Here is a 27,500-nt window from a genome sequence, read left to right as displayed (position 1 = left end):
ACGGCCACAGAATTAATGCGCTTGCAAGATATTGAAGGGCTGGTTGTATGATCATTGTTTGAGTTCCTTGGATTTCTGAAACATTTCCTTTCTGTTCTGCTTATCTGCCCTTTATAGGCTTTGTGAAGTGTTTCCAGACACATTTTTGTTCACGAGTTTTGCTTCTGCATGCCCATCTTATTTCCTTTGCAGTGCCTGGATAGCTTGTTTGCAAAGTTTGCTTGGCCACGGGATCCCATGGGGCTGGATTCAGGACAGCATGTGCATGCAGCCCTTGAAACCATGTCAAATAGTCCCCAGATCCTAAAAGGTTGGCTACCCCTGAGATAAGGCATCATGGTTAATGGCCTTGAGTTTTCTTTTAAGTGTTTATTTTTATAATACCTGCGTGAGATGTCACTGTGCTTGCGGCAACTGTTTTAAACCTGCTTATATCGGTTGGGGGGGTGGTTCTGGTGTGATAGGAGGTGGGGGTTTAAACATAAATAGTAAAACTAAAGAGATCGGGGGATAAAAGACTCATTTTGATCATGTTTTATCTCACAACGTGTTTCAAACACGGCAACAGCAGAGGTAAATGCAGCACTGATTATGTTGTTATTGCGCTGTTAGGCTAAATGGTGTGACGTTGATCACTGCACGCTGTCAGACCTGGAGTCACAGGAAGAGTGGGGAGCAAAGAGTGCCATCTGAGGAAACGTTTTTCTCTTTACATTGCAGTAATGTGTATGAAGCACGTCGGATGCTAAAGCAATGAGCAGCGCGGTTCCTCTGGCTGCACCCCTCCGTGTCTGTAATTAAATCAGTGCTTTGATTAACATCAGTATTGCTAATGATGTAAAAATAATGACAGATTTTTTACTGTTATTTATGGCCTTTTTTAAGACAAGGAAAACAGGAGCTGAGTAAGGATCATGTGTGGTGCTGCCCATGGGATCCATGGTATGGACAGGCTGGGAGCTAGGCAGCAGTGCTGGGGGAGCACCCCCATCCCACCACCCAGGGCACCCTCCATATGGACATCTTCCTATGGTTGCTTTGGAATGAGACGTAGGAAGAAGCTGAAATAAGAAGGGAAAAGGAGGGTTCTTTTGATTTTAATTAAAAATTTGGGTGATGAGGTGTCAGTAAAGGAAAGGCTTAATGAGTGTGTGAAAAAGTCAAACAAAACCAGCCAAATTAACAAAAAGAACCCCCAAACCCAGGAAAAACAAGCAAAATGAAAGAAGAAAACCACAAAAAGCCCAGCAGTGTTTTGGCTTGCGATATTATCATCTGTGTAGGAAGAAAAGCCAGAGTGAGGGCTTATACAATGGAAAACCTGTCATCCCACCAACCTGATCCTTTCACAACAGAAAGGCTCTTTAAAGCGAGACGGAAGGAAAAAGGAAACTTTTGTGAAGATTATGGAGTGGGGAAGAGGGGGGGGAGAATCCATCCAGATCTTAGCTCCTGTCTCTCTTCATTTGCTTGTGCTTTTTCTGTCTCTCTTCCCTTGCAGCCAGTGGTTCCCCGTGGCCCCGGCAGCGCGGGAGGGAGACCGGGGGTTCCACTAGGCTGGGTCGGGAAGCGGCGCTGACAGCCCGGCCGTCCCCCGGGGCCCCGCGCCTTGGAGGAGGACGAAAGGGAACAAAAGCCACCCTCCGGAGAGAGGAAACGGGGCCTGATGGGTCGGTTCCGCCAGTACGTGCTGGAAAATCCAAGTTTGGGAGCACAAGAGTTGGAAGCTGAAGCGTGAAAGGGGAGATCTTTTGGCTACTGCGGTGGGTGGGATGAGCATCACCTCGCATCACAGTGGCAGTGCTGAGGCTGGGCTGTAGTGCGGTGCAGAGCAGGCTCAGGCTGATGTTAGTGGCCAGTTCAAGAGGTTTACAGAGTTATTTTGAATTGCCATCCAGTTTTGCCCCCTGTCAGACAAGGAGAGCTGTACAGAAATACAGCTCCAGCTGAGTCTGCATCCCATCCAAGGAGACTCCTCTGAGGAAACCCAGGCTTAGGTGCAGCTACAGAACCAGGGCATGTGAATGTTGCTTTACCCTTTGTGCTCAGTGGCATCTTTGGTGTTGATTGTAAGAATGCTGGTTTCACTTTGTACGTGAACGTTTAACCCTGCCTTTGTGCTCAGTGGTACTCTTGGCATTGCACTTCAGCATGTTGGTGCCCTTTGGACATGAACATTGTTTAACTTCATCCTTGGCAGTACCTTTGGCATTGGTTGTAAGCACGTTGGTGCCCTTTGGGCACTGCCACCCTCACTGGACCAGGGGGAAAGCAGTCACCACTTGGCAAATCCTGTTTCAATACCATAGAATAGAATCATGGAATCAACTAGATTGGAAAAGAGCTTTAAGATCGAGTCCAACCTTTACTCCAGGACTACCAGTAAACCATGTCACCCATAGCAGTGTCACTTTAGAAGAGGGGCTCTCCTGTATCTCAAGATGAAAGCATCCATTGTAGTGCAGAGCCAGGTTTATAAGTGGAAGGATATACGAAGGGGAACAGCTCTGGAGCAGGAGAGTGGGTGTCCTGCTGTGAAAACCCTGGTTAATAGCTGCTAAGGAAGCAGCAGGAACAGCACAGGATACGCTGGCAGGGAGCATGGATGAGGCAGAGGAAAGAAAATGCAGTTCAGAGGCTGGGGTAGATGTTTTTCCATAGGGACAAGGCTTCTCCAAGTGTGCTACAGGCTATTTTTTGTCCTTCTTTTTCTGTGTCCCTTCCTGTAGAAGTAAGGCTGATGTGATCGTCCTTCTCATTAACTTTTCTCTGCTTACTTTTGAGTGTGATGGATGGTCTCAGCCCCATTTGACCAAGGGCTAAGAACATGATTATATTCCTCCGAACCTCAGGCAAGCGGGTGTCCATGAGCAGGACAGCCTGCAGGCAAGTCCCTCCTTAGGGATGTGGGCGAGGAGAGCCTTTATGGACACTTGGTCTTGGGAAAGTATATTGATAGGCATCAGATTTAATGAGTAGGCACCCATCTGTTAGTTGTGATACTTGTGGAACAGCTTCCCAATAGCTGTGAAGGGATTTTAGAATCCCCTTTGCAGAAGGGTTTCCTCTGCTTTGCCCCACTCCTCCAGGTTGATAATCTAACCAGATAACACAGTGAGCTCCAGTTCCATCACCTGCCTGCTGTCTTTTTGGGGTCCTTTTATAAAGCTTGTGCCAAATTGCAAATCCAGGCTCAAGTGTGTGTTTGTCCATCTTCATAAATAATGCATCACTCAAGCATTGAAGGGGGAGCTACAAGTGGAACTGCCCGGCAGTAATTCAGGGCTATAAATCATAATTTCTGGTGGTTCTGTGTGCTGAGACTGTCTGAAGGAGTCAGAAGCAAGATGGTTGGTGTTGTTTTAGTATGATATTGTAGAAACTTTCGTTTCTTTACCCCCATTTTCTGTTTGCACATGCACGTGTATCTATATATGTTCCTGCTTCCTTTTTATCCATCAATAGAGGGTGAATCCTGGAGGTGCAAGAAGTATGAGCTTTCTTTTCATAGTGCAGACAGCTACAGATTGTCTCAAAGAGCAGGTGGCTTGAATAAATTCTTCAGATAAAAATATATGATTTTTGTTCGGGCAACACAAAACTCTGTTACTGGCATCTAAACCCATCCTAGGGTGACTCAGGCTCCCGGGAAGACTGGAGTCCTGTGTCCAGCTCTGCAGCTCCTAGCAAAAGAGAGACACGGGGCTGCTGGAATGAGTCCAGAGGAGGCCACGGAGATGCTGGGAGGGCTGGAGCAGCTCTGCTCTGGAGCCAGGCTGAGAGAGCTGGGCTGGGGCAGCCTGGAGAAGAGAAGGCTCCTGAAGGGGAGACCTGAGAGCAGCTCCAGTGCCTGAAGGGGCTGCAGGAAAGCTGGAGAGGGGCTTGGGACAAGGGATGTAGGGCCAGGCCAAGGGGAATGGCTTTAACCTGCCCGAGGGGAGACTGAGATGAGCTCTTAGGCAGAAGCTCTTCCCTGTGAGGGTGCTGAGGCGCTGGCACAGGGTGCCCAGAGAAGCTGTGGCTGCCCCATCCCTGGCAGTGTTCAAGGCCAGGTTGGACACAGGGGCTTGGAGCAAGCTGCTCTAGTGGAAGGGGTCCCTGCCCGTGGCAGGGGTTGGGACTGGATGAGCTGTAAGGAGGGTCCCTTCCAGTCCCAACCATTCCATGATCATCCACAACATTTTCCAAAGTAGCAGAACTTGTATATTCTATTTTCTAGAGGACTACATTGGATCCTTTTGGGGGTTGTGTCTACCACAGCGCCTTGGTTGCTGCACCAGGTTCACATCAGTTTCACTTGTACCCAAACACACAGTCTTTTTGCTGATCCCAGGCTGAGGTTGTCCCCAAACCAGGCACACCACTAAGGACTGCTTTCCTCCCAGTTTCACAGCCCAACATACAAACATGGAGAACCCTAAAAAATTGGATAGAATACATTGTTTTGTGGTAATCTGCATGATTGAATCCACCTCAACTTCACTGTAGGCATAAAAAGTTCAGTTTATAAGGAATAAATATGGAAGAACTTATTTCTGTTGTAAAGATTTTCTGACAAGCAAAAATATAATGCTTTTTGAAAACCTCATTAGAAAATCAATTATATCATGACACTTAATGTTGTGTTATTTACAAGCAGGATGTCTTGTTGGGGAAAAACGCTATAAAAACTCACCCTTAATGCAGAAAAATGTTAGGACATAAAGAAGAGTTAGGTTTCATTATTAGCATCTTCAAAGCAGCAATTACCAGATAGGGGGTTATGCTCAATCAAGAACAGCAGAAATATCTGATCAAGGTATTGCACGCTGAAAGGGACAAAGGCAGAGACCCCTTCAGAGCAGAGGGTGATGAGTCTGTTCTGGGGTTTGTGTTTATGCATAGGTCATACACGTGATGCGTTTTGCTTTTCCTGATTACTCAGACCTTGGTATCTCTGGTTTTAAATGTCTTTGGAAACACTGACTGACACCTTGCAAATGGCTGGTGGGAGGCTCTGGCTGCTAAACCAACGTTTTTGCTTTGGTTAAAGCATAGGGAAATTCTTGGATGCTTTAATTTGTTGAAGAAGGAAAGGCTGTTTCCCAAAGAAAGTTTGGGCTGTTCAGCCTGCAGAACAGGAAGCTGTGTGGGGACCTCAGAGCAGCTTCCAGTATCTGAAGAGGGCTACAGGGATGCTGGAAGGGGACTCCTAGCAATAGGATATGGGGTGCTGGGTTCAAACTGAAACAGGGGAGATTTAGGTTAGATATAAGGAAGAGGTTCTTTACTGTTAGGGTGGTGAGGCGCTGGCATAGGGTGCCCAAAGAGGTGGTAAATGCTCCATCCCTCGTAGTTTGTAAGGCCAGGTCGGGTGACCTGATCTAGTGTGAGCTATCCCTGTCTGTGGCAGGGGGTTGAAACTGGATGAGCTTTAAGGACCTTTCCAACCCAGACCATTCTGTGATTATATTCTATTTGGTTTTGTCCAGATTTGGGACCTAGTTGAGATGCTGATGTGCAAGTTTTCTGTATCCAGTTGTGTGTGTAGTGTTAAGCTCTGGCGTCTGTCTTGCAAGCCTGGGTCCGACCAGCCTGCAGTTCCCAAGGACTTCCCTACTTGAAGACAGGAGCCACACTTGCTGTATTCCAGTTTTTCCTGGAATTCTCTTTCCAGGAATCTCCTAATGAACAGAATTAGTTCTGTTGTTTGATTTTATTCTTTATTATTACTGTACTAATAGTATGTGATGATGATGTGTGTGTATGTATTCTGAATAGGGCTACTTTGTGAAATTTGGATTTAATTAATTTCTGAGTGCAAAACTTACCTAGTTCTTGGTCTGAACATTTTGCAGACATTCTAAAGCACACATTTAACTGAACTTTCAAAACATGTAATGTTTTATCTTGCCAGATAAGCCTCCTTCTTGGGGATGGCTCTTAGTTTTCAGGTTTTCCATAGGCATCATGTTGCATAGATAGCGATCTCTTAATTTCAAGTGCTTATGAGCACCATTAATGTAGTTGAACGTGCTTTGGATCTTCTGGTTGCCTCAGATAAACTCCTTAGCTTTGACTTCGGTACCTTGCTTCAGAAAATGCTCAGGTAGAGCTGCCTCAAGTGCCTGGTTTCTCTTCCAGATCCAGTTGCTGGGGATGGAGCAGGTCTTGATATGTATTGGTTTTATTTCTGTTACTGGGCTGGAGATAGGGCTTGGGCTGATTTATTATGGAGTTTGCTCCTCACAGTTCCCATTCTACAGCCCCTTTTTGAAATGAAGTGTCTCTGTAGGACTTAGAATGCCTGCTCCCTACCAGGGTTAGGCCTGATTTTCTTCCAGCCTCTCTCAGGTCAAAGTAGAGTATGCAGAAACATTCATATTCACTTACTACACTTGCGATTCTACAGAAGTAGAATGTTACTTCATTCCAGTATGTGTCTTAGCTATTTCTACTTGATGTCCAATTCCCACAGCTCTAATCCCAAAGCCTTGCTAGTCGGTTGTCAGCAGAATAAGGGAAGAGGAGGCATTGGACTGGGATGCTGGAATACACAGTTCAGAGTAAAAAATGTTAATCCTGGGCTCTGTTGTGGCCATCATCTTTTCATGTGGATGAACACTTCTTGGGACTTGGTTGTTCCTGCTGTTCTGGAGCAAATGGTAGTCTGTAAATCAGCATTGACTTGGGCTTGGTTTATTCTAGTCTCCAGCTTATTTGAGTGAATGCACGTTGGCATTGTCATGGGGCTGAAAATGGATTACAACCTTAGTAAACGTCATAACTATTAAAACAAAATGGCTAAGTATACCCAGCATAAACAGTATTATCATTTTCCTTGCTCAGGGTGTACCACTGGATGCACATTCCTTCAAGCAGACAAGTAACTTCACAGACTCATAGAATAGTTAGGGTTGGAAAGGACCTTAAGATCATCCAGTTCCAACCCCCTGCCATGGGCAGGGACACCTCACACTAAACCATCTCACCCAAGGCTCTGTCCAACCTGGCCTTGAACACTGCCAGGGATGGAGCATTCACAACCTCCCTGGGCAACCCATTCCAGTGCCTCACCACCCTCACAGGAAAGAATTTCCCCCTTATATCCAATCTAAACTTCCCCTGTTTCAGTTTGAACCCGTTACCCCTTGTCCTGTCACTACAGTCCCTAATGAAGAGTCCCTCCCCAGCATCCCTATAGGCCCCCTTCAGATACTGGAAGCTGCTATGAGGTCTCCACGCAGCTTCTCTTCTCCAGGCTGAACAGCCCCAACTTTCTCAGCCTGTCTTCATACGGGAGGTGCATATGGGAGGGAGCAGTAGTTATATTACTGCTTCTATCATAATAAGGGTGGTGAGGCACTGGCACAGGTTGCCCAAGTTTAAGGTAGGTCCCTCCCAACCCAAACCAGTCTGAGATTCTATGGTATTATTTGCTTTGCAGTCAGGTGTTGGAAGCAGTTCCCAGCTCTGACCTTACACCGCAGGGAAAAGCAGAATCCCATTCAGCATTGATGTGTGTGTTTGCTGGGTTTCCTACCCCCCAAAACATGGATTTCTAACTGATTCTTGTTGAGTGAGGCTGTTGGAGCGCCTGTTTTCTTGCTGTTGCTCTGTTAGGTGGAACATTGCAGCAGAAGCATTTTCCTCCGGCGGCTGCTGTGTATGTGGTACCGGTGAGTCGGTATTGTGCTGAGGATGCAGAGGGGTCTGTGGGGCAATGGGGACACTGTCAGCATCGCTCTCAGCCTGGTAAGAGCTCTCCTGCAGTGAATTTCCCAACCCTGATCACCACAGGCAAGAGGAGCTCTTCTCATCGGCGAGGCCAGAGCTGGCCACAAGAAAAAGAGCGATAAATTTAGATTATTTTGGCATCTGTAGGTCATTATTGGAATTATAGCAGCTGGCTGCTAGGTCATAAAGTTACTTTGACAGGTCATGAATACTGAAAGTACTCTCACTACCATGCCTTACTCTTATCGTCCTCATTTGTTACTGTCAAGAAGATATCCTCTTAGAAAGAGTGGGCATAAAGTTTAAGAAGGGAAAGGAGAAACCTTTCAATATAGTATTCGTCTTCCCTCTGTCTAAAAGAAGGGATGAAAGGCAAAGTTAAACTGGAGGAAGGGAAAAGACCCATTGAGTTTGACATTTTCAGTGTGTATAGGTAACAGTTTATTTAATTGCTGCATCTTTCTGAACCATAAGCTCATGATGTGATCATAGCTCACAAGATGAAGATTTGCCAGCTCATTTGCGTCATTAGCTGTGCATACCTTGTTTCTCTTGCAGAAGCAGTGCAGTCGTGTCTCTTGTTGGACATGCTCAGAGCACAGATTCGTTGGTTGCTGTGTAGTAACTAGTGATTTTTTAGGGCTTTTAGTCATATGTACGTGCTCGTGCACACTGGTGGGGGAAGCTGGCATGGGCCAGTTTTGCTTAAATGATGGCCCTGCCCATGGCAGGGCATTGCAACTGGATGATCTTAAGGTCCTTTCCAACCCCAAAGCATTCTGTGATTCAATGAGAGGAAAATTCTTGCAGTAATTCATGGAATCATAGAACACCAGGTTGGAAGGGACCTCAGGGATCATCTGGTCCAGCCTTTCATACAATCCTTGGCCTCAGTTTCTTTATTTGAAGTAAGCGTTTTCTTGTAGAGATGGTGACGCTGATACTCTGGTACCTGTGCAAGCCTCTGGGTTGTTTACCTTTAAAGCATAGGAGAAGGCGGTCCACAGCTGAACTTTCTGTCCTGAGGTTCACAGACATGGGGAAAGAGGAGAGAATAGATTATTTCAAAGCATCAGTGAAAATTCATGAAGGTCAAGTCCACTGTTTATGGGTTTAGATCTGTAATAGCAATGTGTGCCTACTTTGGGCAATTTCCAAATCCTCTGGTTTCCATCGCACAGTTATTTCTCCATATGTAACCATCCAAAGAACCTTGTGTCATTAGTCCGTAATTTTCTGCCTCTTTATCTAGCATAAATCTGTATAATCTGAAAAGAAGACTCATAGAATCCTGAAATGCTTTGGGTTGGAAGGGACCTTAAAGCTCATCCAGTTCCAACCCCTGCCACGGGCAGGGACACCTTCCACTAGAGCAGCTTGCTCCAAGCCCCTGTGCCCAACCTGCCCTAAATGAATGGCATGAGTTACCTGGAGAACAAGCAGATACCAGGGAAAAGGATATATGGCTTCATTGGCCCTTTCCATCCTGTTAGTGAATGAGTTGGCTCCTCCTTTCTCTGCCAGCCCTCAGCATGTCCATGTGTGTCCAGGCAGTGATGCCACGCATGGTCCAAGCTCTGTCATCATCCTCAAGCAGCTCAGCAGAGCTCTTGGTGGCAGTTCTCTGAGCTAAATTCAGCTGATGGAAAATATAAGACTTGTTAGAGTTCGTTAAAAAGAAACAAGGCTGCGGATTTGGTGTGTTCTTAGTAATTACACTTTTAAACACATCTGTAATGTGCAGATGTGCCCTATGCTGGAAGGTTTTGGGTGTATTTTTAATAATGGCTGGTGAAATACCGGGAGCACAAAGGATTTTCATGCACATTGCCACTGCTGAAAAAGCAAGGGTTTGCTCTTATCCCAGAGCAGTGTTTAATGCCACATTGCTTGGAAAATCCTCTGCTGTGTTTACAAACACATGCACACCGCCTGACTTCCCGCAGTCTATTGCGGTGCTGTCAGAGGGCAGGGGAAAGCCTGGAAGCTTTGCGAAGTATTTCTAAGCATGTACAAATAATCAGAGGGCGAAAATGAACTGTTCATTTGGAAGAGAAGTGCTGAGCTCCAGACCATTAGTGCGATTTATTCCGCCACCAACCTTATTGTCATTATTTCAAGCCAAAAATGGAGCTTAAGATAGAAAGGGGAGGCAAAAAAAATCCCTGCGTGCGTCTGTCTGTGTGACAACTTTTAATATAGTATATAAAGTACATGAAATTTCTGGCTGACATTGATCAGATTTGAAGCTTCATACTTTCTTAATTCAATCTGTTATTGACAGTAATATATTTTAACTCCAGACTGTGTTCATTCAGTGCATATTGACTCGGCTTGTTAAAATTTTCACAGTACATGCTAACATTGGATTTTCTGTCACAGTGACTTAAGACATGGGGACAGCAATGAATGATTCCTGCCAGTCAATGAACTTTAACTGGAGCCCTACTTGAATGGTAATAATCTGCTCCTGTAATTGCTGTGGAAAAGGCAAAACCTCTGGAGGTTTTACATCTAATCATTTATTTATGACTGCGTGGTGGCGGCGGCGCGCGGGGGTCAGCGCTGGGCGCACCCCCCTTTGCCTGCTGTTTACATTCCACAGTGGCTTTTTTGCCGGCATTCCAGCCTACACCATCAGTCAAGCACTGTGGTTCACTGGATAGCTGCTCCGCACATCAGCGCCTTGGCCCTACCACTTCATTACCGATGCCTCAGTAGAGGCCGTTCCCCTCTGTATTAGCTGAAATATGCATGTTTTTCCATCTCATTAATTCAGTCTACATACAATTAATTTTTGCCTATTAATAAACCCCTTGGTGTTAGTGACAGCTATCTAAACTACACTACCTTGTGCAGAGCCAGAGGAACGTGCCTGCAGCTTTTAGCATCTTTGCAGTTCTATTTTCCTTTTCTCTCCTGTGTAAATGATGTGTAAACTGTGGAAGGGTTCATATGATGCCTGTTTCTTACAAACTTCAACCTTCAGAAGTTTATAGTCATTTAATAATGCTCAGTTATTTTCCAGGAGAGGTAGGCGTTAGTAAAGACGAGTCTTTGGGGATATAATCATAGAATCATAGACAGGTTTGAGTTGGAAGGGAGCTTAAAGCTCATCCAGTTCCAACCCCTGCCATGGGCAGGGACCCCTTCCACTAGAGCAGCTTGCTCCAAGCCCCTGCGTCCAACCTGGCCTTGAGCACTGCCAGGAATAATCACTGATTTGTGCTGTCATCTTAAAAATGAAACCAGTAGCTAAAGAAGAAGTCCCTGGTTAATGAGTGGATGTGGGACCTTTAGGCTTCTCTCAGTGGTGGCTGGGTGTTACGCAGTGGTTATGTACCTAGGCTGTAAGTTGTGTGTAGTGTGTACACCCTTCAAATGGGAATTGTCCCGTTGGCTGCCCCTAACATGGCTAATTTAGCAAGTAGTCCCTCATTTGCACACCTAAATGCAACACAGCCCATTAGAAGGGGCAAGTAAAAGTTCACTTGGGGGGCTAATCGGACGTGGCTTTAGGAGAGGTCCGGCCAGATGCATTACAGGTGCTCTGGAGGAGCTGCTCTGACTCTTGATAATGCAAATGAAATCTTGATTTGACCTCTCATGATTGGCAGGGAATTGTTTTGGATCTTGTCGTTTCCACAGGCTGCAAGGGGGATGAGAGGAAGGAAAACAGTGTATGGGCAAACATGTGGGGGAGATGATGGCTTTCAAACATAAGAAGATGATGGCTGTAGTGATAGGCAGTGCTCAAGGCCAGGTTGGACACAGGGGCTTGGAGCAAGCTGCTCTAGTGGAAGGGGTCCCTGCCCGTGGCAGGGGTTGGAGCTGGAGGAGCTTTAAGGCCCTTTCCAGCTTGTCTCCAGAAGCAGGCACTGCAGCCCTGCAGGAGCTGGCGAGCAGCATGGGAGGATGTGGTGGGACACAACCAGCAACGTCCCTGGTGTCCCTGTAGCAACAGAGTGCTCTGGGCTGAGCTGCCAAGCACCTGGATGCTGCAGGGAGGAGGAAGCTGGGGCAAAGAGCCGAGTTAGATCATCCTCTAACATCAAGCTGCAGCTTTCAAAGGCAGTGACAGTATTTCTGATGAAAACAAAGTTTTTATTCAGTTTGTTTATTGCAGCGTTCATAATCTGGAAAAGAGATTTGCAATAATAACCGACTTTTGGGGTTTTCTGCTCTTAAGGGCTTTATTATTCTATCCTTGCCAGGAAGCACATTTTAAGAGCTTGGATTCAAAATTAAACATGACCTCAGTGTTTTAAAATACAATTACAATTACTATCCATTTAGTAGGGTTTTTTGTTTTACTTTTGACATATGGTCAATATACTTATGCCAGTTATTAAAGGCATTAGTTTATGCTATGCTAACTATTTAACATACTCCAGCTGCCATAGTAAATACAGACAGATGACAGGGGATGTTGAGGAAGCGTGTTGTATGAAGCATGTTCTTAGGTTAAATTACTGTAGTGTCTGTACATAGGTAAAGAGAAAAATCCACTATACTTGATAAGAGAAATTTATATTATTTATATGGAACAGAATAAACCAATTTACAAGAAAGGCACTTAAGTGGGGAGCTTATTTATTAATGAGTGTAGTACACAAGCTAATGGGGTTGTAATGCAGATGCACCTAAAGCTCGGAGGACAGCGGTCCCCAGGCGCCATTCCCTATTTCAGAGGAGAGACGAATGAAAGCATTGCTTGGAAAATACTCCTCCACCATTCAAAACCGAGTTATGGAAAGTAGTTTTGTTTGTCTCATCATAGACAGGATGGTCTGTGAGCATCTCCATCTCTCCTGCCTCAGGACATCAATGGGGAAAGCCCCAGTGCTGGAACTCTAATTCACAGCTTCCGCTAGATCCCACTTTTTCCCCTTTGGTGGGGTTTGGATGTGATTGTAAGGATACAGCAGGTCCCCATCCCTGGCAGTGTTCAAGGCCAGGTTGGGCACAGGGGCTTGGAGCAAGCTGCTCTAGTGGAAGGGGTCCCTGCCCATGGCAGGGGTTGGAGCTGGAGGAGCTTTGAGCTCCCTTCCAACACAAAGCAGTCTGGGATTCTGTGATCCTGGGGCAGCTCCTCTGCAAGGAGAGGTTCCAGAGCTCCTGGATCCCAGCAGGGAGCATCCCACTGGGCTCCAGAGGTCTGCAGGAAGGTGGGAGAAAGCAAGGGACAAGCTGAGGCCCAGTTGGTCCAGGAAGGGGTGAGTTTGTGTAAATTACAGCTCCCATATTCGGTCTTTAACAAGCTTCTTTTGCAGCAGCAGTTCATGGACTCTTATTTCAGTTAATTAGAACAGCAGCTTTTTTGAAACACTAATTTTATTGGGTTTATTGATGTGCCCTGCTGGTTTTCCAGTGCTGGGATTGGGTTCTGCTTGGTTACCTCGGAGGAATAGAAAGCTTGTCCTGCCTGATGAGGGAGACCTAGGCAGCAGCTGTGGCAGAGGGAGATGCTTGGGAGATGGTCCTGGGTGAGGAGTGGTGCTGGTGGGAAGATCCGTGCTGCTTCCAGAGGGTCCTGTTGCTTTCAAGAGGGCTTCCCTCTTTGTGCCTGCCAGGCCACCTCGAGTATGGGTGCAGGTCTCTCAGCACGTGCAGAAGTGACCATCCTGTGTGCAATGGGATGTAATTGCACAAAGCCTCCAAGGAGGTGATCCATGGGCTTGCAAGCAGTAAACAAGACAAATGTTGATTTGAAATGAAGGCAAGTGCTGAGTATTTTGTGTCCTTCCTGCTGTTGTGGAGTTGTATTTGGGGTTTTGAGGCCAGAGGCGGTTCTCCGTTGGGTAATCCCATTTAGGAAAGATCCTGCCAAGGAGTATGGGAGACTGTCTCAAATCCCTGTAAAAAGCTTTGGAGAGAGACTCATAGAAACACCGGTTGAAGGGACCTCAAGGACCATCTGCTCCAACCTTTCTTGGCACAGCATGACCTAGACCAGATGTCCCAGCATCCTGTCCAGCCAGACTTTATCAGTGTCCGCTGTTGGGGAATCCACCACTTCCCTGGGGAGATGATTCCAGTGTCTGGTTGTTCTCATTAGGAAAAATTCTTTTGTGTCCAGTCAGAATCTCCCCAGGAGTAACCTGTGCCCATCACCCCTCGTCTGTTCCTTGGGACTCCTTGTCAAAAGGGAGTCTCTTCTGTGTAGCCACCCTTTAAATACTGGAACATGATGATAAGGTCTCCCTGGAGCCTTCTTTTCTTCAGGCTGAACAAACCCAGCTCTCAGCCTTTCCTCACACGGCTTCCCAGTGCTCGGATCGTCTTCTCTTGGCCATATTTATTAACTGTGCATGTGAGGCACTGGCACAGGGTGCCCAGAGAAGCTGTGGCTGCCCCATCCCTGGCAGTGTTCAAGGCCAGGTTGGACACAGGGGCTTGGAGCAAGCTGCTCTAGTGGAAGGGGTCCCTGCCCGTGGCAGGGGTTGGAGCTGGAGGAGCTTTAAGGTCCCTTCCAACACAAACCATTCGAGGATTCTATGTACTAGCAGTGTTTTCCACGGGTCCTGTTCTCAACCTGTGTTGACATGGAACTTTGGATGGTGAATGTCTGCTAGGATCCCAGATCTTGACAAGTTTCATGACCGTTTCATCTGATGCCAGTGTCTGTGGTTTCTGAGTGCTCATATCTGGTTTAGCAAACAATAAACGTACCCCCTTTCTTCACACTGAAGAAGCTTCACAGTAACATGGGGAGGGTCAAACTGACCTCAGGGGCTTTGACTGGTGCCCTTCCTGCCATCTGTTCTCTTGTAGAGCTGCTGTGTTGTGCAGGACATCAGAAGGGCCTCATCCACATGAGGAAAATACTTTCATTCCATGTGTTTCAAGCAGCAGATGGGCAGCGTGTCTCTGGTGGCAGGAGCATACACATCAGGTTGTATGGCAGTCTCTGCCCTGATGGGAGACCCTGCGTGTCAGGCATCAGTGAGCCCATGGTAGGTCCTAACAGGAGATGCTCAGAGGGCACAGACTGCATTACACCCAACCAGGGCAGTAGCTGCTTTGAAAAATGTCCTGATGAGTTGAATTCTTAAGAGGTTCCTGATTTATGTGTATCTTAATTCATTTTAATAGGCTGGAGTATCTGCAGGTGCTGTTGATTATAATTCTGGGTGCTCGCTTTCATCTGGAATTCATGCAGTAGCACACGTCAAGGTGGGCATCCAAAGTCAGAGCCCGGTTCCAATAATTCAGCCTGAAGTTTTCCTCCTCCAATTTCCCAGTGCACCAGCGGAGATCAGAGGCCCGGGTCTCGCAGTGTCAGGGTTGTAATGTGTATTTTAACTGCCTTAGGATTTATGTGCATAATTGGGATTAAATCTATCTTAGATATGTAGAAAAAATGTAAATTTACTTCAGATACCAGTTAGTAACTGGGCTGTTACTGCGAGGCAACCTTCTGGATAGAGGTGCTAGGGTTTATGTATAAGGTGGTGCTACACAGCGGTTACACAGAGCTGGGAGATAGTGGGGGGACTGTGGCAAATACCCCAAACAGAAGGAGTTTCTAAGTGGAGAAGCAAAGGGAGCATGGTGTGTGGTTCCAGGGTCCCTTGCAGCCAGCCCTAACAGAGTTAATTGCCTGTGATAAAACCGACCTTGGAATTCTGATGGGAGAATTCTTTTATATAAGGGGAAAAAAGATGTTTTGTAACAATTTCTTGTAAGTGCTAAAATTAACTGACTTTCTTTTAACCTAATTATAGCTCTAACTGATGATATCACCTACGCTTCATGTTGCCTCACGTCTTGGGTGAGAGTGTGCTGCTGCTTGTGACTTGGCTGAGGTTTTGCTTTAAAGCGTTTCATGTGGAGCATCTGTTTAATTACTGCTGGTTGAGGGTCTTTTGGGCATGTCCCTGACTTCCCCCATTCTTAATCTAGACCAGGGTGGGTCTTTCCAATGAGAAGATGCACAGAAATTGTGTTGTTTTTTTTTATTTTATAGGCAAATCTTCCAGTTGTTTTGCTGCCAAACCCACTGGTTTGAAACAGAAATATAGCAGGATATATTTCTGTGTGTGTGTATATATATATATCAGAAATATAGCAGGAAGAGAGCAGGAATACTTCTGTTCTCCAAATATGGCCCAGCTGTAGGCCTTTGAAGCGTGTCATTTGTAGAGGGGCAATGGGTCTCAGTGGAGAAGGGGGTCTCTGGGGCTGAGCACAAAGGCAATACAGCCTCACAGTGTTGATGAGCACCAGAGCTGCCTATAGTTGTCTTGACCTGAATTGCTTCTGCTAGCATAAATGAGGTAGAAAAGTGCAGGATAAAAGCTGGAGGAAACAAGAATTAGTCTAGAAAATGTGGCTGGGAGACAGGAAGCAGTGCTTGAACTGGTGGCCAGCAAAGAGGTGGACCATGAAATCCACTGTAGAGCAGTAAGGTTGGGTAGTGCTGAAACGGTCCAAACAAGGTGAGTTAAGGAGGATGCACCAAAGGATGGGTGGTAGCAAGGGTAGAAAGAGTAGAGCGTTGAAACTGGCAATGTAAAGGTAGGTTGACACAGAGTAGACAATGAAGCAGAGTTTGGGGCATTGGGATGCAGAGGAGAAGATGGAGTTGGATGATGAACCATAACTTCTTAGTGGTTGTCCTTGCACCTTACCCTTGTGTGAACAGAGATCTTTGTCCATAATGAGATAAACGTCACTGAAAACACAAGAAATATGTTCAGGAAAACAAGCCAAGACCACACACACATGGGGTTGTTTTCCTTGAATGTGTTCCTTGTGTTCCTAGGGAGGCCATTGCTCACTGATTGCTGCGTTTCCTCCCTGTTCTCCCAGTACTGTATCCCAGGGCAAGATCTTGTTTGAAATCTGTGTCTCTCTATATAGGATTCCAATCAAAACTTTAATGGTACAGGGCAGTGAGTAGCATTTAATGACCTTCAGTGCTATCACTTGAGTCTTTTGGGCATTGACATTGATTTTCCTTATCTTGGCATGTGAGGACAGGAGTTTCACTCCCTCCTTTAACGCGGTTGCTGGTACACACACACCAGGAGTACAGAATAAGCAGGGAAGTGGCTTTGCAGGCATCATGGCTGGCTGTGTGTGCTGATCCATAGACAACCTCAGTGTAGAGCCTGAATTTAACATCATTAACTGCAAGAGTCAGAAAGAAAGACTTTGATACTGATGTATTTTACTCAAGAGGTGCATCTATTTAGTTGGTATTTGTATTTGATACCCAAATTTTTGTGCACATGCTGCTTTTGGGGGGTAAAAGAGAGGGATCCATAGGAATTTACATCCTCAAACCCAAATATTGCAAAGGCAGTAAGACAAGGAGTGAGTCTTACTCAATTCTGAGTTCTTGTGCTCTTCCATAAATGCATCAGTTCCTCCTTAATAGGTCTTAAAAGGAACTGGCAGTGGGGTCGTTCAGCACGAACCCGGGTGTTATTTCTACTTATACAGCTCTCACCCTTTTTTTTAATCTCTTACTGCTATCATAGAGATACTTCATTTCCAAGAAGCTAAATTACACTATATGAGGCTGTGCTTCCCAATGAATTTAAAAGCTCAAAAGATGCTTTGTTCATTGATTCAGTTGGGGGGGGGGGGAATGCAACGCAGGCACACGGCTATTTGAACTCTTTATTTGCCACATTTACAATATTAATAACACTGTTTCTAGAAGTTGTCACATCAAGTAAAAGATCTTCATTCCAGACTGTCTTTTGGGGCCAAATTGAGACTGGATGCATGCGTTTAATAAATTGTAGTCTCAAGTAGTCATTTTTGTAAATAATTAGCTTGGGTGAAAGAATAAGTTAGCATATTGTATGCATCTAATGTTGCAAATGTACATACAGCAAACTTTCCTATTAATCAACAGTCAAGCACTGTAAGTTGGGTCTCATACATAATGAATTGTTCTTAAACCTCCTGGGCTTCAGTGATAGAAAAATAAGAGAAAACACAAGTGTAGTAAGCTTTTGAATAAAATTTAACGAGATTGCTCTGTATCCCGTAATCGGTTTGGAATCATTAGAGACCAGATAATTCATCTGCAGTTTTGGGGTGGCTTTAGCCTTCATCTATCAAAGAAAGACTATTTAAATGACATTTAGGTGTTGGTAAAATGCATTTGTGTTTAATTTCACAATGAAGGCTTCAGTAAAACTGCCAGCTAGCGCTATGTTTATTATGTAAAGAATGATGCTGCATGACTGAGTCTTGTTTTAATGTTAATTCTTGTGTTCTAATCACTGCTGATTCTTCCATTTGAAAAGTAACACACCAGGTATTTCTCTAGGCAAAAAATGGTTTGGTAAGACAAGCACAGGTATATATAAGAAAAGGACAATCAGCCTTTATTGAATCATAGAACACCAGACTGGTTTGGGTTGGAAGGGACCTTAAAGCTCACCCAGTTCCAACCATTGCCACAGAGTGTGGGGGGAAGAGCTCATTCCATTCATCTTGGCAAGTTGTATGTAAAAAACATACATTCCATGTTGGTTTTCTCTATTTATATTTATTTAAGGTCTTTATCCCTGCTGTTCTGGGTAGAACTGTTGTAGTTGTTAGAGCAATGTAATAACGAGTTATCAGAGTCTGCCCACATGGACCACTGGCCCTCAACTGACTGCAGCCTACCAGGACTTGTGGTCATTTACTTGGGCTAGCTGGGAAGCTTTTTGTTCCAAATAGAAATAAAGAAGAATCTTCATTAGCCCAACACCTGAAGGAGTTTATAAACCTCTTCTTAGACAAACTGTGGAGTGTGAGGTATCTGTCCAGGGAGAAAACATTCATGTGAATGTAGCTACAGGAGTTGAAGTGAGCATTAGATGTTATGTTCAACCAGTCGATTACATTTCATAAGTACAAATATTGTATAAATATACAAATTTGTATATTTATATACAAATAAATTTGTATAGAGCCACTGCAACATTGTAATATTTATGCTGGAAGCTGCCAGCTCTTACCTTTACTCTCAGCAAGTTGCCAAAGAGCCATTGTGATAAGTTCTCTCTATTGTAAATCACACAACTCAAGGTCCATCTTATAATGGTTCCATTAAGGCTTATGAAGGACTGTCAGAGGGAAAAAGTAGCTGAGAAGTAAAAGACCTAATTAAAACCATACTGATTTAGAGCATGGCTGCCCACTGAGGCCACTCGGAGCATTTCTCTGATTTTCATAATGATGAAGCTATTGAGGATGATCCCGAAGCCAACCTGCTGCTTACATGTTTATTTTGGAAGCACGTTAGAAACTTCCAGTTCTTGGCAAGTGGTTTGGAAGGAGCCTGTTAAACTGAAACAGGTGCTGTTCCTGATGCTCTCCCCTCTGCTAAAACCATCTTCTCCTTCATTTCATCCTATGCAGACATCAGAAGACACAAAAGAAATGGGGCTGGGATGGAGCATTGGGAAGACCCCTCTCAGCTGTGTGGACACAAGAGCCAGCTGGCTTCCTTCGTTTGTTCAGTCTTACAAAAAAAGCTGTAATGGAAATAGATACGTCAGATTGTAGTAGGAGTGGTATGGAATAGAACCATAGAATAGTTCGGGTTGGAAAGGACCTTAAGATCATCCAGTTCCAACTCCCCTGCCATGGGCAGGGACACCTCACACTAAACCATGGCACCCAAGGCTCTGTCCAACCTGGCCTTGAACACTGCCAGGGATGGAGCATTCACAGCTTCCCTGGGCAACCCATTCCAGTGCCTCACCACCCTCACAGGAAAGAATTTCCTCCTTATATCCAATCTAAACTTCCCCTGTTTAAGTTTGAACCCGTTACCCCTTGTCCTGTCACTCCAGTCCCTAATGAAGAGTCCCTCCCCAGCATCCCTATAGGCCCCCTTCAGATACTGGAAGCTGCTCTGAGGTCTCCACACAGCCTTCTCTTCTCCAGGCTGAACAGCCCCAACTTCCTCAGCCTGTCTTCATACAGGAGGTGCTCCAGCCCCTGATCATCCTCGTGGCCTCCTCTGGACTTGTTCCAACAGTTCCATGTCCTTTTTATGTTGAGGACACCAGAACTGCACACAATGCTCCAGGTGAGGTCTCACGAGAGCAGAGCAGAGGGGCAGGATCACCTCCTTCGCCCTGCTGGTCACGCTCCTTTGGATGCAGCCCAGGATGCAGTTGCTTTCTGGGCTGCAGGCGCACACTGAAGCCGGCTCATGTTCAGTTTCTCACTGAATAGCTGTGCTCTGTGTAAGTTGGAGCAGCAGGGCTGCTCGTGGGATGCAGTGGGCTCCTGTGCTGGGACTGACCTTACCTTCTTTCTTGGACTTCACCACCACCAAGAGCTAAATGATGTAGTTTTAATTAAGAATCCCATTGTAAGGCTGTGTAGATGAGGCAGTCACTTGCAGCTGATTATCCATGCAACATCACCATAAAGACAGGCATCTAACTTACTGCACACACATAATCACAGAATCCCAGCCTGGTTTGTGTTGGAAGGGACCTTAAAGCTCCTCCAGTTCCAACCCCTGCCACAGGCAGGGACCCCTTCCACTAGAGCAGCTTGCTCCAAGCCCCTGTGTCCAACCTGGCCTTGAGCACTGCTGATGCTGCCATGCTGCTTCTCACATATTTTGGGGGTCAATGATGGTAGTTTGGTGCCTTTCTGGAGCAGGAGGAAACCACAGCAGTGTCAGGCTGGGATGGTCGGAGGCAGCTGGGGGCTGCTTGCCTGCAGAGCAGTGAGGAGACGTAGTCTTGGCTTTATGATGATATTACAGTCCAAATCATTTCCAGACTCCTGAGGATGTGAAACAAGATGATGTGAAAAACATAAGGTTACTGGAGTTTTGAGTGCTTTTGATGCTCTTCTGGATAAATGGAGCAGAAAAGTCTCCCAACTTCTCTTTGAGATTTCAGAGGCATTATCCCTGTTCTATAGTTATTACATTGTCGTAGCTCTTACAATCCACACTAAAACTGAGCCACATTCTGCTGAGCTCTGTACATGTGCAGAATAATGGATTATCCAGGGTGTTTGGAGCTTGGTTTGAGGTCCATGTCATAGGTATTCCTGACAAAAAAAAAGCTTAGACATAGGTTCTCATACCTTTTTCTTAGCAAAGAGGTTATTAAGTCGCTGAGTAACATAAAGTAGACATCAGTGTTATAAAGCAAATTGTACTACTTCACACAGGTATAAAGAATTAAAATCAAAAGCATTAACTCAGTGAGTAAATGGAAAGAGAAATCAAATTGCAGTTAATTTCTAGCATTGGCTGCAAAGCTGATTTTTCTTTTTGTTGTGCCTCTGCTCCAAGCCATCAACTCATCTTCTTGTGCGACTGGAGTATTTTAATTGTCCACCTCTGTGTTCTTCCTCTCCTGTGCCACTTTCTAACCAGTAATGACGCGGCCTTCGGTGGCTAACAGTTAATCAGAAAGTGAATTGGGGCTGGAGGAGATGGCAGGGCTGTTTGATCCTGCACCAGGCTGAGAGCAACCCTGACCCAGCTCCTTCCTGCACATCATTTATCCTGTCCAGAGGCAGCGGCGGGGCTGTGTGATTCCAGCGACATCCCGTTGTGTTCGGCTCCACGAGCTGATGTGGATCAAGCATGGGAAGACGTTTGGTCTTTCTGCAGAGGTGCCTTGTGGCAAAAGCAGCCCTGGTGTCTTTTCTGCCGTTACTGGTACATCACACTTCCATTTCTGGGGTTTTCTGCTAAGAGGGGACTAAAAGTGGGTTTGCTCACTTGCAGCACGCCGGAGCCTACTGAGGAGTTTGTATTGGTTTGCTCGGTCCCCAGACCTGATGGCAGAATTGCCGTGGTTTTCTCTTTCTTCCATTGTCTCAGCTTGAGTTTTAGCAGCATGGTATTGACAAACTTCTTGTTCTGGTGGTTGGAGCAGCTCTGCTCTGGAGCCAGGCTGAGAGAGCTGGGCTGGGGCAGCTGGAGAAGAGAAGGCTCCTGAAGGGGAGACCTGAGAGCAGCTCCAGTGCCTGAAGGGGCTGCAGGAAAGCTGGAGAGGGGCTTGGGACAAGGGATGGAGGGACAGGCCAAGGGGAATGGCTTTAACCTGCCAGAGGGGAGACTGAGATGAGCTCTTAGGCAGAAGCTCTTCCCTGTGAGGGTGCTGAGGCGCTGGCACAGGGTGCCCAGAGAAGCTGTGGCTGCCCCATCCCTGGCAGTGTTGAAGGCCAGGTTGGACACAGGGGCTTGGAGCAAGCTGCTCCAGTGGAAGGGGTCCCTGCCCGTGGCAGGGGTTGGAACCGCGTGAGCTTTAAGGTCCCTTCCAACACAAACCATCCTAGGATTCTATGTTTCTATCGTGTCTGGTTGTATTTCCAGCTTGGGGGGCAAACTCTGCAATAACCTTAGGATATCTCCTCAGTGATGCTTAAGAGTCTGGATGTGAGAAGTTTGATGGCAGGAGTTGCTGGTTTGGCAGTCACCCTTCACATTGTCTCTCTATTGGTTGCCCCATCATTTCTCTCAGGTGCATTGGGAATGGGCAGAGCATAGGGTTGGGAAACATGGCTGGGTATTTGCAAATCCAGTGTTCACATTTTCATTGCTCTTCCATAGGAAAAGAAAGGAGTAAGTAGCCAGGGAAGAAGTACATTTTTGTTTGCAGGTGCTTTCTGTTTGCTTGCTTTGCTCCTCAGTACCCTGCAAGCATGAGCTGCCATTGGAAATCAAATGAATTCTCAATTGCTTCCTTCCAATTCAATAAGTGGAGGAAAGCAGAAACCTGCCACAGCTGCTGGAAGGAAACGGGGCAGAGGATGGCACAGGTTCAGCAGAAAGCCATTTTCTTTCCTTTTTTCGTAAGGGATGGTCCTTGGGGAAATGGGACTGCATGCTTGGGGGCCATGGAGGAGGAGCTTCACCACCACCTACCCTGGAAGCATTGTGTACCATGGACTTGGGTGGTTTTCTTGCTCCCTGATGCACTTCTTGCTCCCTGCTCACTTACGCACGGCATTTTCCTCAGTCTTCAACGAATTGTTTTATAGGTGTAAGAAACTTTGTGTCACAGTGCATTTGTAGAGGTGGTGGGGATCCATTTCATCATTGCTGTTATGGATCTTTTCATCTTTATCAGAGCAGAAAAAAGGTGGAGTCTGTATCCAGATTTGGATACTGGGAGTTCTTCATCAGGGACTGAAGCTATAGGACAAGGGGGAGTGGGTTCAAACTGACAGAGGGGAAGTTCAGGCTGGATATAAGGAAGAAGTTCTTCCCTGTGAAGGTGGTGAGGTGCTGGCACAGGTGCCTAAGGAAGTGGTAAATGCTCCATCCCTGGCAGTTTACAAAGCCGGTTCGGACAGAGCCTTGGGTGACATGGCCTAGTGTGAGGCATCCCTGTCCCTGGCAGGGGGGTTGGAACTGGATGATCTTAAGGTCCTTTCCAACCCAAACCATTCCATGATTCTGTGAATATTTTGAGCTTATTATTCTTTCTGCTGATGTAGAGTACAAATACAGATTTTTAGTAATTTTTATCCCTAATTCTGTATTTTTTTCCCTCCCCTCAGGGCAGAGTCCACGGCCATCTGTGAGGTGTATGAAGGCAGCGAGGAGATGACAGAGCCGCTGCAGCAGTGCATGGGTTGGCTGCATGCCTACTTCTGCGAGCCTGCAAGGACAGCGACCCTTCCCGTGCCAGCCTTCCACCACCCGCTGCTCCAGCAAGGTCTGCTCCACGTGGCACCCATCCCTCCCTGCTCCCATCTCCCTAATTCCTGGTCAGTGCTGATAAAAAGGATGTGGTTCAGCTCCCAGTGCTTGCTGGCTGGAAGGGTTGCGTATGAATGCATCTAAAGGGCAATGAGCTTTGCCGTAAAGTTTGTTTCACGTCGAGTAGCTGAGGATTACACGTGTCCATGTCAGTTGACGTGTGCCATAGAAGCAGTTGGGGATAGGTTGTGTAGGGTAGCTATGGGTTTATTCCTCAGAGTTATCAGAGGTAAGATTTTGGTAGTTTTAAGCAAAGAACAAGTATTGTTACAAGGAAGTTGTGCTATTTATGTGTTTTCATAATAACAAGACCTGAGAAAAGTTTCTCCCTGCTATTCTATTTGTCTTTCTATCCATAGATGACAGGTAGCTATGTGAATTGTGACCTTGTTTTCTTAAAATCAGCCTTCGCAAGTGCTCTTAGTGTCTTAATTTTTCAGTCTGAATTTGAAGATGGCAGTGTAAAGAGGGCCTACAAGAAAGCTGGAGAAGGACTTTTGACAGTGGCTGTTGGGAGAGGACATGGGGAAATGGCTTTAGCCTGCCAGAGGGCAGATTAAATTAAGAGCCATGTTGTGAAAACTTGGGTTGGAGTGAACGTGACTGGGCAAAGCTGGGTAGGGAATAGTTGCTGCTGCTGCTCTTTCCATCTCTGAATAACATCAGGAGAATTCTGCTTCCCAGGTTATCCGCCAGAAGGTTATAAATCATTTAAAATAATGTTTTTACTTTAATGACTATTCCTAAATGAGCTACTAAATTCTTTTTAGTTTGGCTGATGACATTTCTTGGTCTAAGCACTGATGATGATGTTTTAGTTGTTGGTTTGGGGGTTCACCGTGAGCAGGCTTGGCTTGACTTACGGTCAGAGTTGAGAGGGGACTTTGGTCCTTCCCCAAGCAGCAACATCCATGTGCAGGCAACACTGGAATAAAGTGAAGATCTTTTAAAAGAGGAAAATAATTTATTTTATATAAATTTATATATTTTATATAAAAAATAACTATGTATTTTAGTTAATAGGAGGCTTTTTGAGGGAAAGCAGTCATCACATGCTACTATTATTGAGTGGAGGAAGGAAAGCTCTTCAGCACCATCCAGGTGCAGAACTCAGCTGTGTGCAGGTTTGGGATGGGACATAGCTGGTGGCCATGAGCATCTAGCACCACGTTTCTGCAGCACCCATGGCTTTGTGGAGGATGCAACTGGTGGCCCCAGTGTCTGTAGTGGTCCCAGTGGGTTTTGACCTTCTGTATGGCAAGTTCTGTGCAGGTTTAGAGGGGTTTAATGCAGTTCAGTTACTTGTTCTTGGACTGAGACCACATTTGTGCGTTTTACTGGGGAGGACACGTTCCTCATGGGAACATTAATGAAGAATTAACTGGCAGAAATCACAATGATGTGATAGCATTCCTGTTCTCCTCTGGTGTTCCCCTAGCAATAGTAGGAGAAATAATAGATAGTAATAAAGTAGAAAAAGGGCATGGAAATGCATGTCCAAAATGTGAAGAAACTATTTTCAAGAGTTGCTTAGTAGAAAGGTAAGGAGGAAAACACATTGTCATGGATCACATTGGGCATTTCAGTTTATCTGTAAGTCAGAATTGCTGTACTGCTGAATTAGGAATTTGGTATTTATTTACTTTTTCACATTTACATTTGAAAGTGCCTGCTCGTTTCTTGAGGCACTTAAAGATGCAGAACAAACATAAGCGAGAGCATGAGGATCCGAAGCTGGGAGGGCTTTTCCTCATCGCACTGATGTTCTCACATCTCAATTAATCAGCAGCTCTTCTGGTGAATCATCAAAACCTTTGCCCCTTCGTTTCTGCCTTTCCCTGTAAATACGACTATTGATTATGTGGTCATTTGATACCGGGTGATTTGAGTTCCATCCTGGAGTTCTTTTGTGATCAGGACTGACTGGTGGATATTTGGTTTTAATCAGTGCTTATGTCAAATTTAGTATTTTTTCCTATGCCAGCCTTATCTAGGAAGGGTTTTGCTTGTGTCAGACCCCTTGAAGATGTTCCTCATTTAACATTTAACAAGTGTAAAGTGCTTTTGGTGTCACAGAATCCCAGACTGGTTTGTGTTGGAAGGGACGTTAAAGCTCATCCAGTTCCAACCCCCTGCCCCAGGGAGGGACGCCTTCCACTAGAGCAGGTTGCCCTATCCAGCCTGGAGTTCTCGATTCATGTTCAGTTTTCTGCAGCTGCTTTTAAAAGGAAAAGGTCCCTTCCAACCCAAACCATTCCATGATTTCAGTGATTTCTGTGAACATCAAGCACCTTCCAGCATCACCTCCACTGACAGTAAAAGTCCAAGACTAACGGTTTCATTGTGCTATTGTAATTTGGTTTCATGTGTGTGTGCATTACCAAGGCAAAACCAAGCTCAATTATGACATTTACTCTTTCCGTGGCTTATTTGGGGTCTTAAATCTTTCTAAAGTGCTTGTAATTTTCTAAATTACTATTGAAAGGGGGAAACATTTTTAAAAGCACTCTAAGTGCTGAATGAACCATTCCTTCTTGTAACACATCATTGGCAAAATGTGCATCCGAAGCACTGATGCCATAGAACAAGGTGTTACCGAAACATCCCTGACCATTTAGAGTGAGAAGTGATTCATTGGTGTTACTATATCGTGGTCATTAGTCCCCTTAATATATGAAGAAGAAAAATTGACCCTGTTGTTTTGAAGTGTGTGAGTTTGTTTGAGTTGTGGGTCTGGAAAAGGCAATGTTGGACTGGTCAGTCCTGAATTCCCTGACTTTCCTTTACTTGTGCTTTATAATGTGGTGGTGGTGGTGGTTGCAGAAGGCAATGCTGGACACTGCAGCGAGGAGCTGTTGTGTGTTTGCAAACCAGATGGCTCATTAGAGCAACAAGAGCAGAGGAAATTGGAGATACACCAGTGTTCCTTTGGCCTGTGACAGCAGCAGCCCTGGGGCTCTGCTCTCTGCATGCCATGCCACAGTCCCCACCGGATGAAGTCCTTTAGCTTTGCAAACCCGCACTTTTACAGTCTTAAATGTGGAGGTCTCTGGACTGAGCTGCTCTCAGGTCTCCCCTTCAGGAGCCTTCTCTTCTCCAGGCTGCCCCAGCCCAGCTCTCTCAGCCTGGCTCCAGAGCAGAGCTGCTCCAGCCCTCGCAGCATCTCCATGGCCTCCTCTGGCCTCGCTCCAACAGCTCCACGTCCCTCTTGTGCTGCTGCCCCAGAGCTGGATGCAGGGGGTTGGAACTGGATGATCTTAAGGTCCCTTCCAACCCAAACCATTCTAGGATTCTATGTTCCATGTTGTGTGTGTGTGTGTGTGTATATATTTATAGAATGAATAAATGTGGTTTAAGTAACAGATACAGTGGAGCTGTCAGCCCTGCCTCTCACCAGTTAATTTGGTAGCAGAGATTCAGTTCACTAAAGAAAAAAAGTTGAGAAATATTCCTGACTTTCCCATTTTTCATTCCTGCAGCTTCATCAGGCATGCAAATACATTTCTGTTTGGGCTCTTAGATGTTATTTTCAAGTAACATGAAATAATCTGCTCAAAAACGTTAGTACTTCACATATCTGGACATGGCAGGTTCACGTGCAAAGGGATGACAAGCTTTAATGTTTCTGTCTGCCAACACAAAATTCAAATTCCAGGGACTGGCACCTTCTTTTATTACCATTTCATGTGAGAATAGTTTTGCTAAGCAGAAATTCACTGTTTTAGTATCATAGAATAGGCATCTAATGGATTTTTACAAGCCAATACTTCCCTGTGGTTTTCTTGAAACAGAAATCAATCCTCTCCAACCTTCAAAAATAAAAAGAGACCCCAGAATTAACCTGCGTACTTCTATATCTCAGATTCTTTTTTTGGCACAGGTGGCTCATTGCTTTCTATCAACTATTTGTGTTTAAAAACTAAGCATAAAACAATCAGTACAAATGTGTTCTGGATGGAAGTAATTACAAAATCCTGATCATATCAATATCATATGATATATTGTGATATCCAGTGCCTAAAAGAACCAACAAGGAAGCCAGAGAGGGGCTTTGGCCAAGGGCCTGTAGGGACAGGCC

The 27,500-nt window shown here is 45.5% G+C and overlaps 1 protein-coding gene across 3 annotated transcripts in view; it reads left to right on the top strand.

Annotated features, from left to right (window-relative positions):
* MGMT (O-6-methylguanine-DNA methyltransferase) overlaps nucleotides 1-27,500 on the top strand; it is a 149,026-nt gene that overhangs the window by 94,378 nt on the left and 27,148 nt on the right. For all 3 annotated transcript variants that reach the window (XM_062635181.1, XM_062635183.1, XM_062635182.1), the window contains exon 4: nucleotides 23,221-23,378. In XM_062635181.1, coding sequence (XP_062491165.1) covers nucleotides 23,221-23,378 — 158 coding nt within the window. The remainder of the gene's footprint in view (nucleotides 1-23,220; nucleotides 23,379-27,500) is intronic.

This window comes from Pezoporus occidentalis, unplaced genomic scaffold (assembly GCF_034315485.1).
Source record: "Pezoporus occidentalis ecotype Australia unplaced genomic scaffold, CSIRO_AGI_Poc_V1 ctg45, whole genome shotgun sequence".
Taxonomy (NCBI): domain Eukaryota; kingdom Metazoa; phylum Chordata; class Aves; order Psittaciformes; family Psittacidae; genus Pezoporus; species Pezoporus occidentalis.
This window is presented reverse-complemented; position numbering and strand designations above follow the sequence as displayed.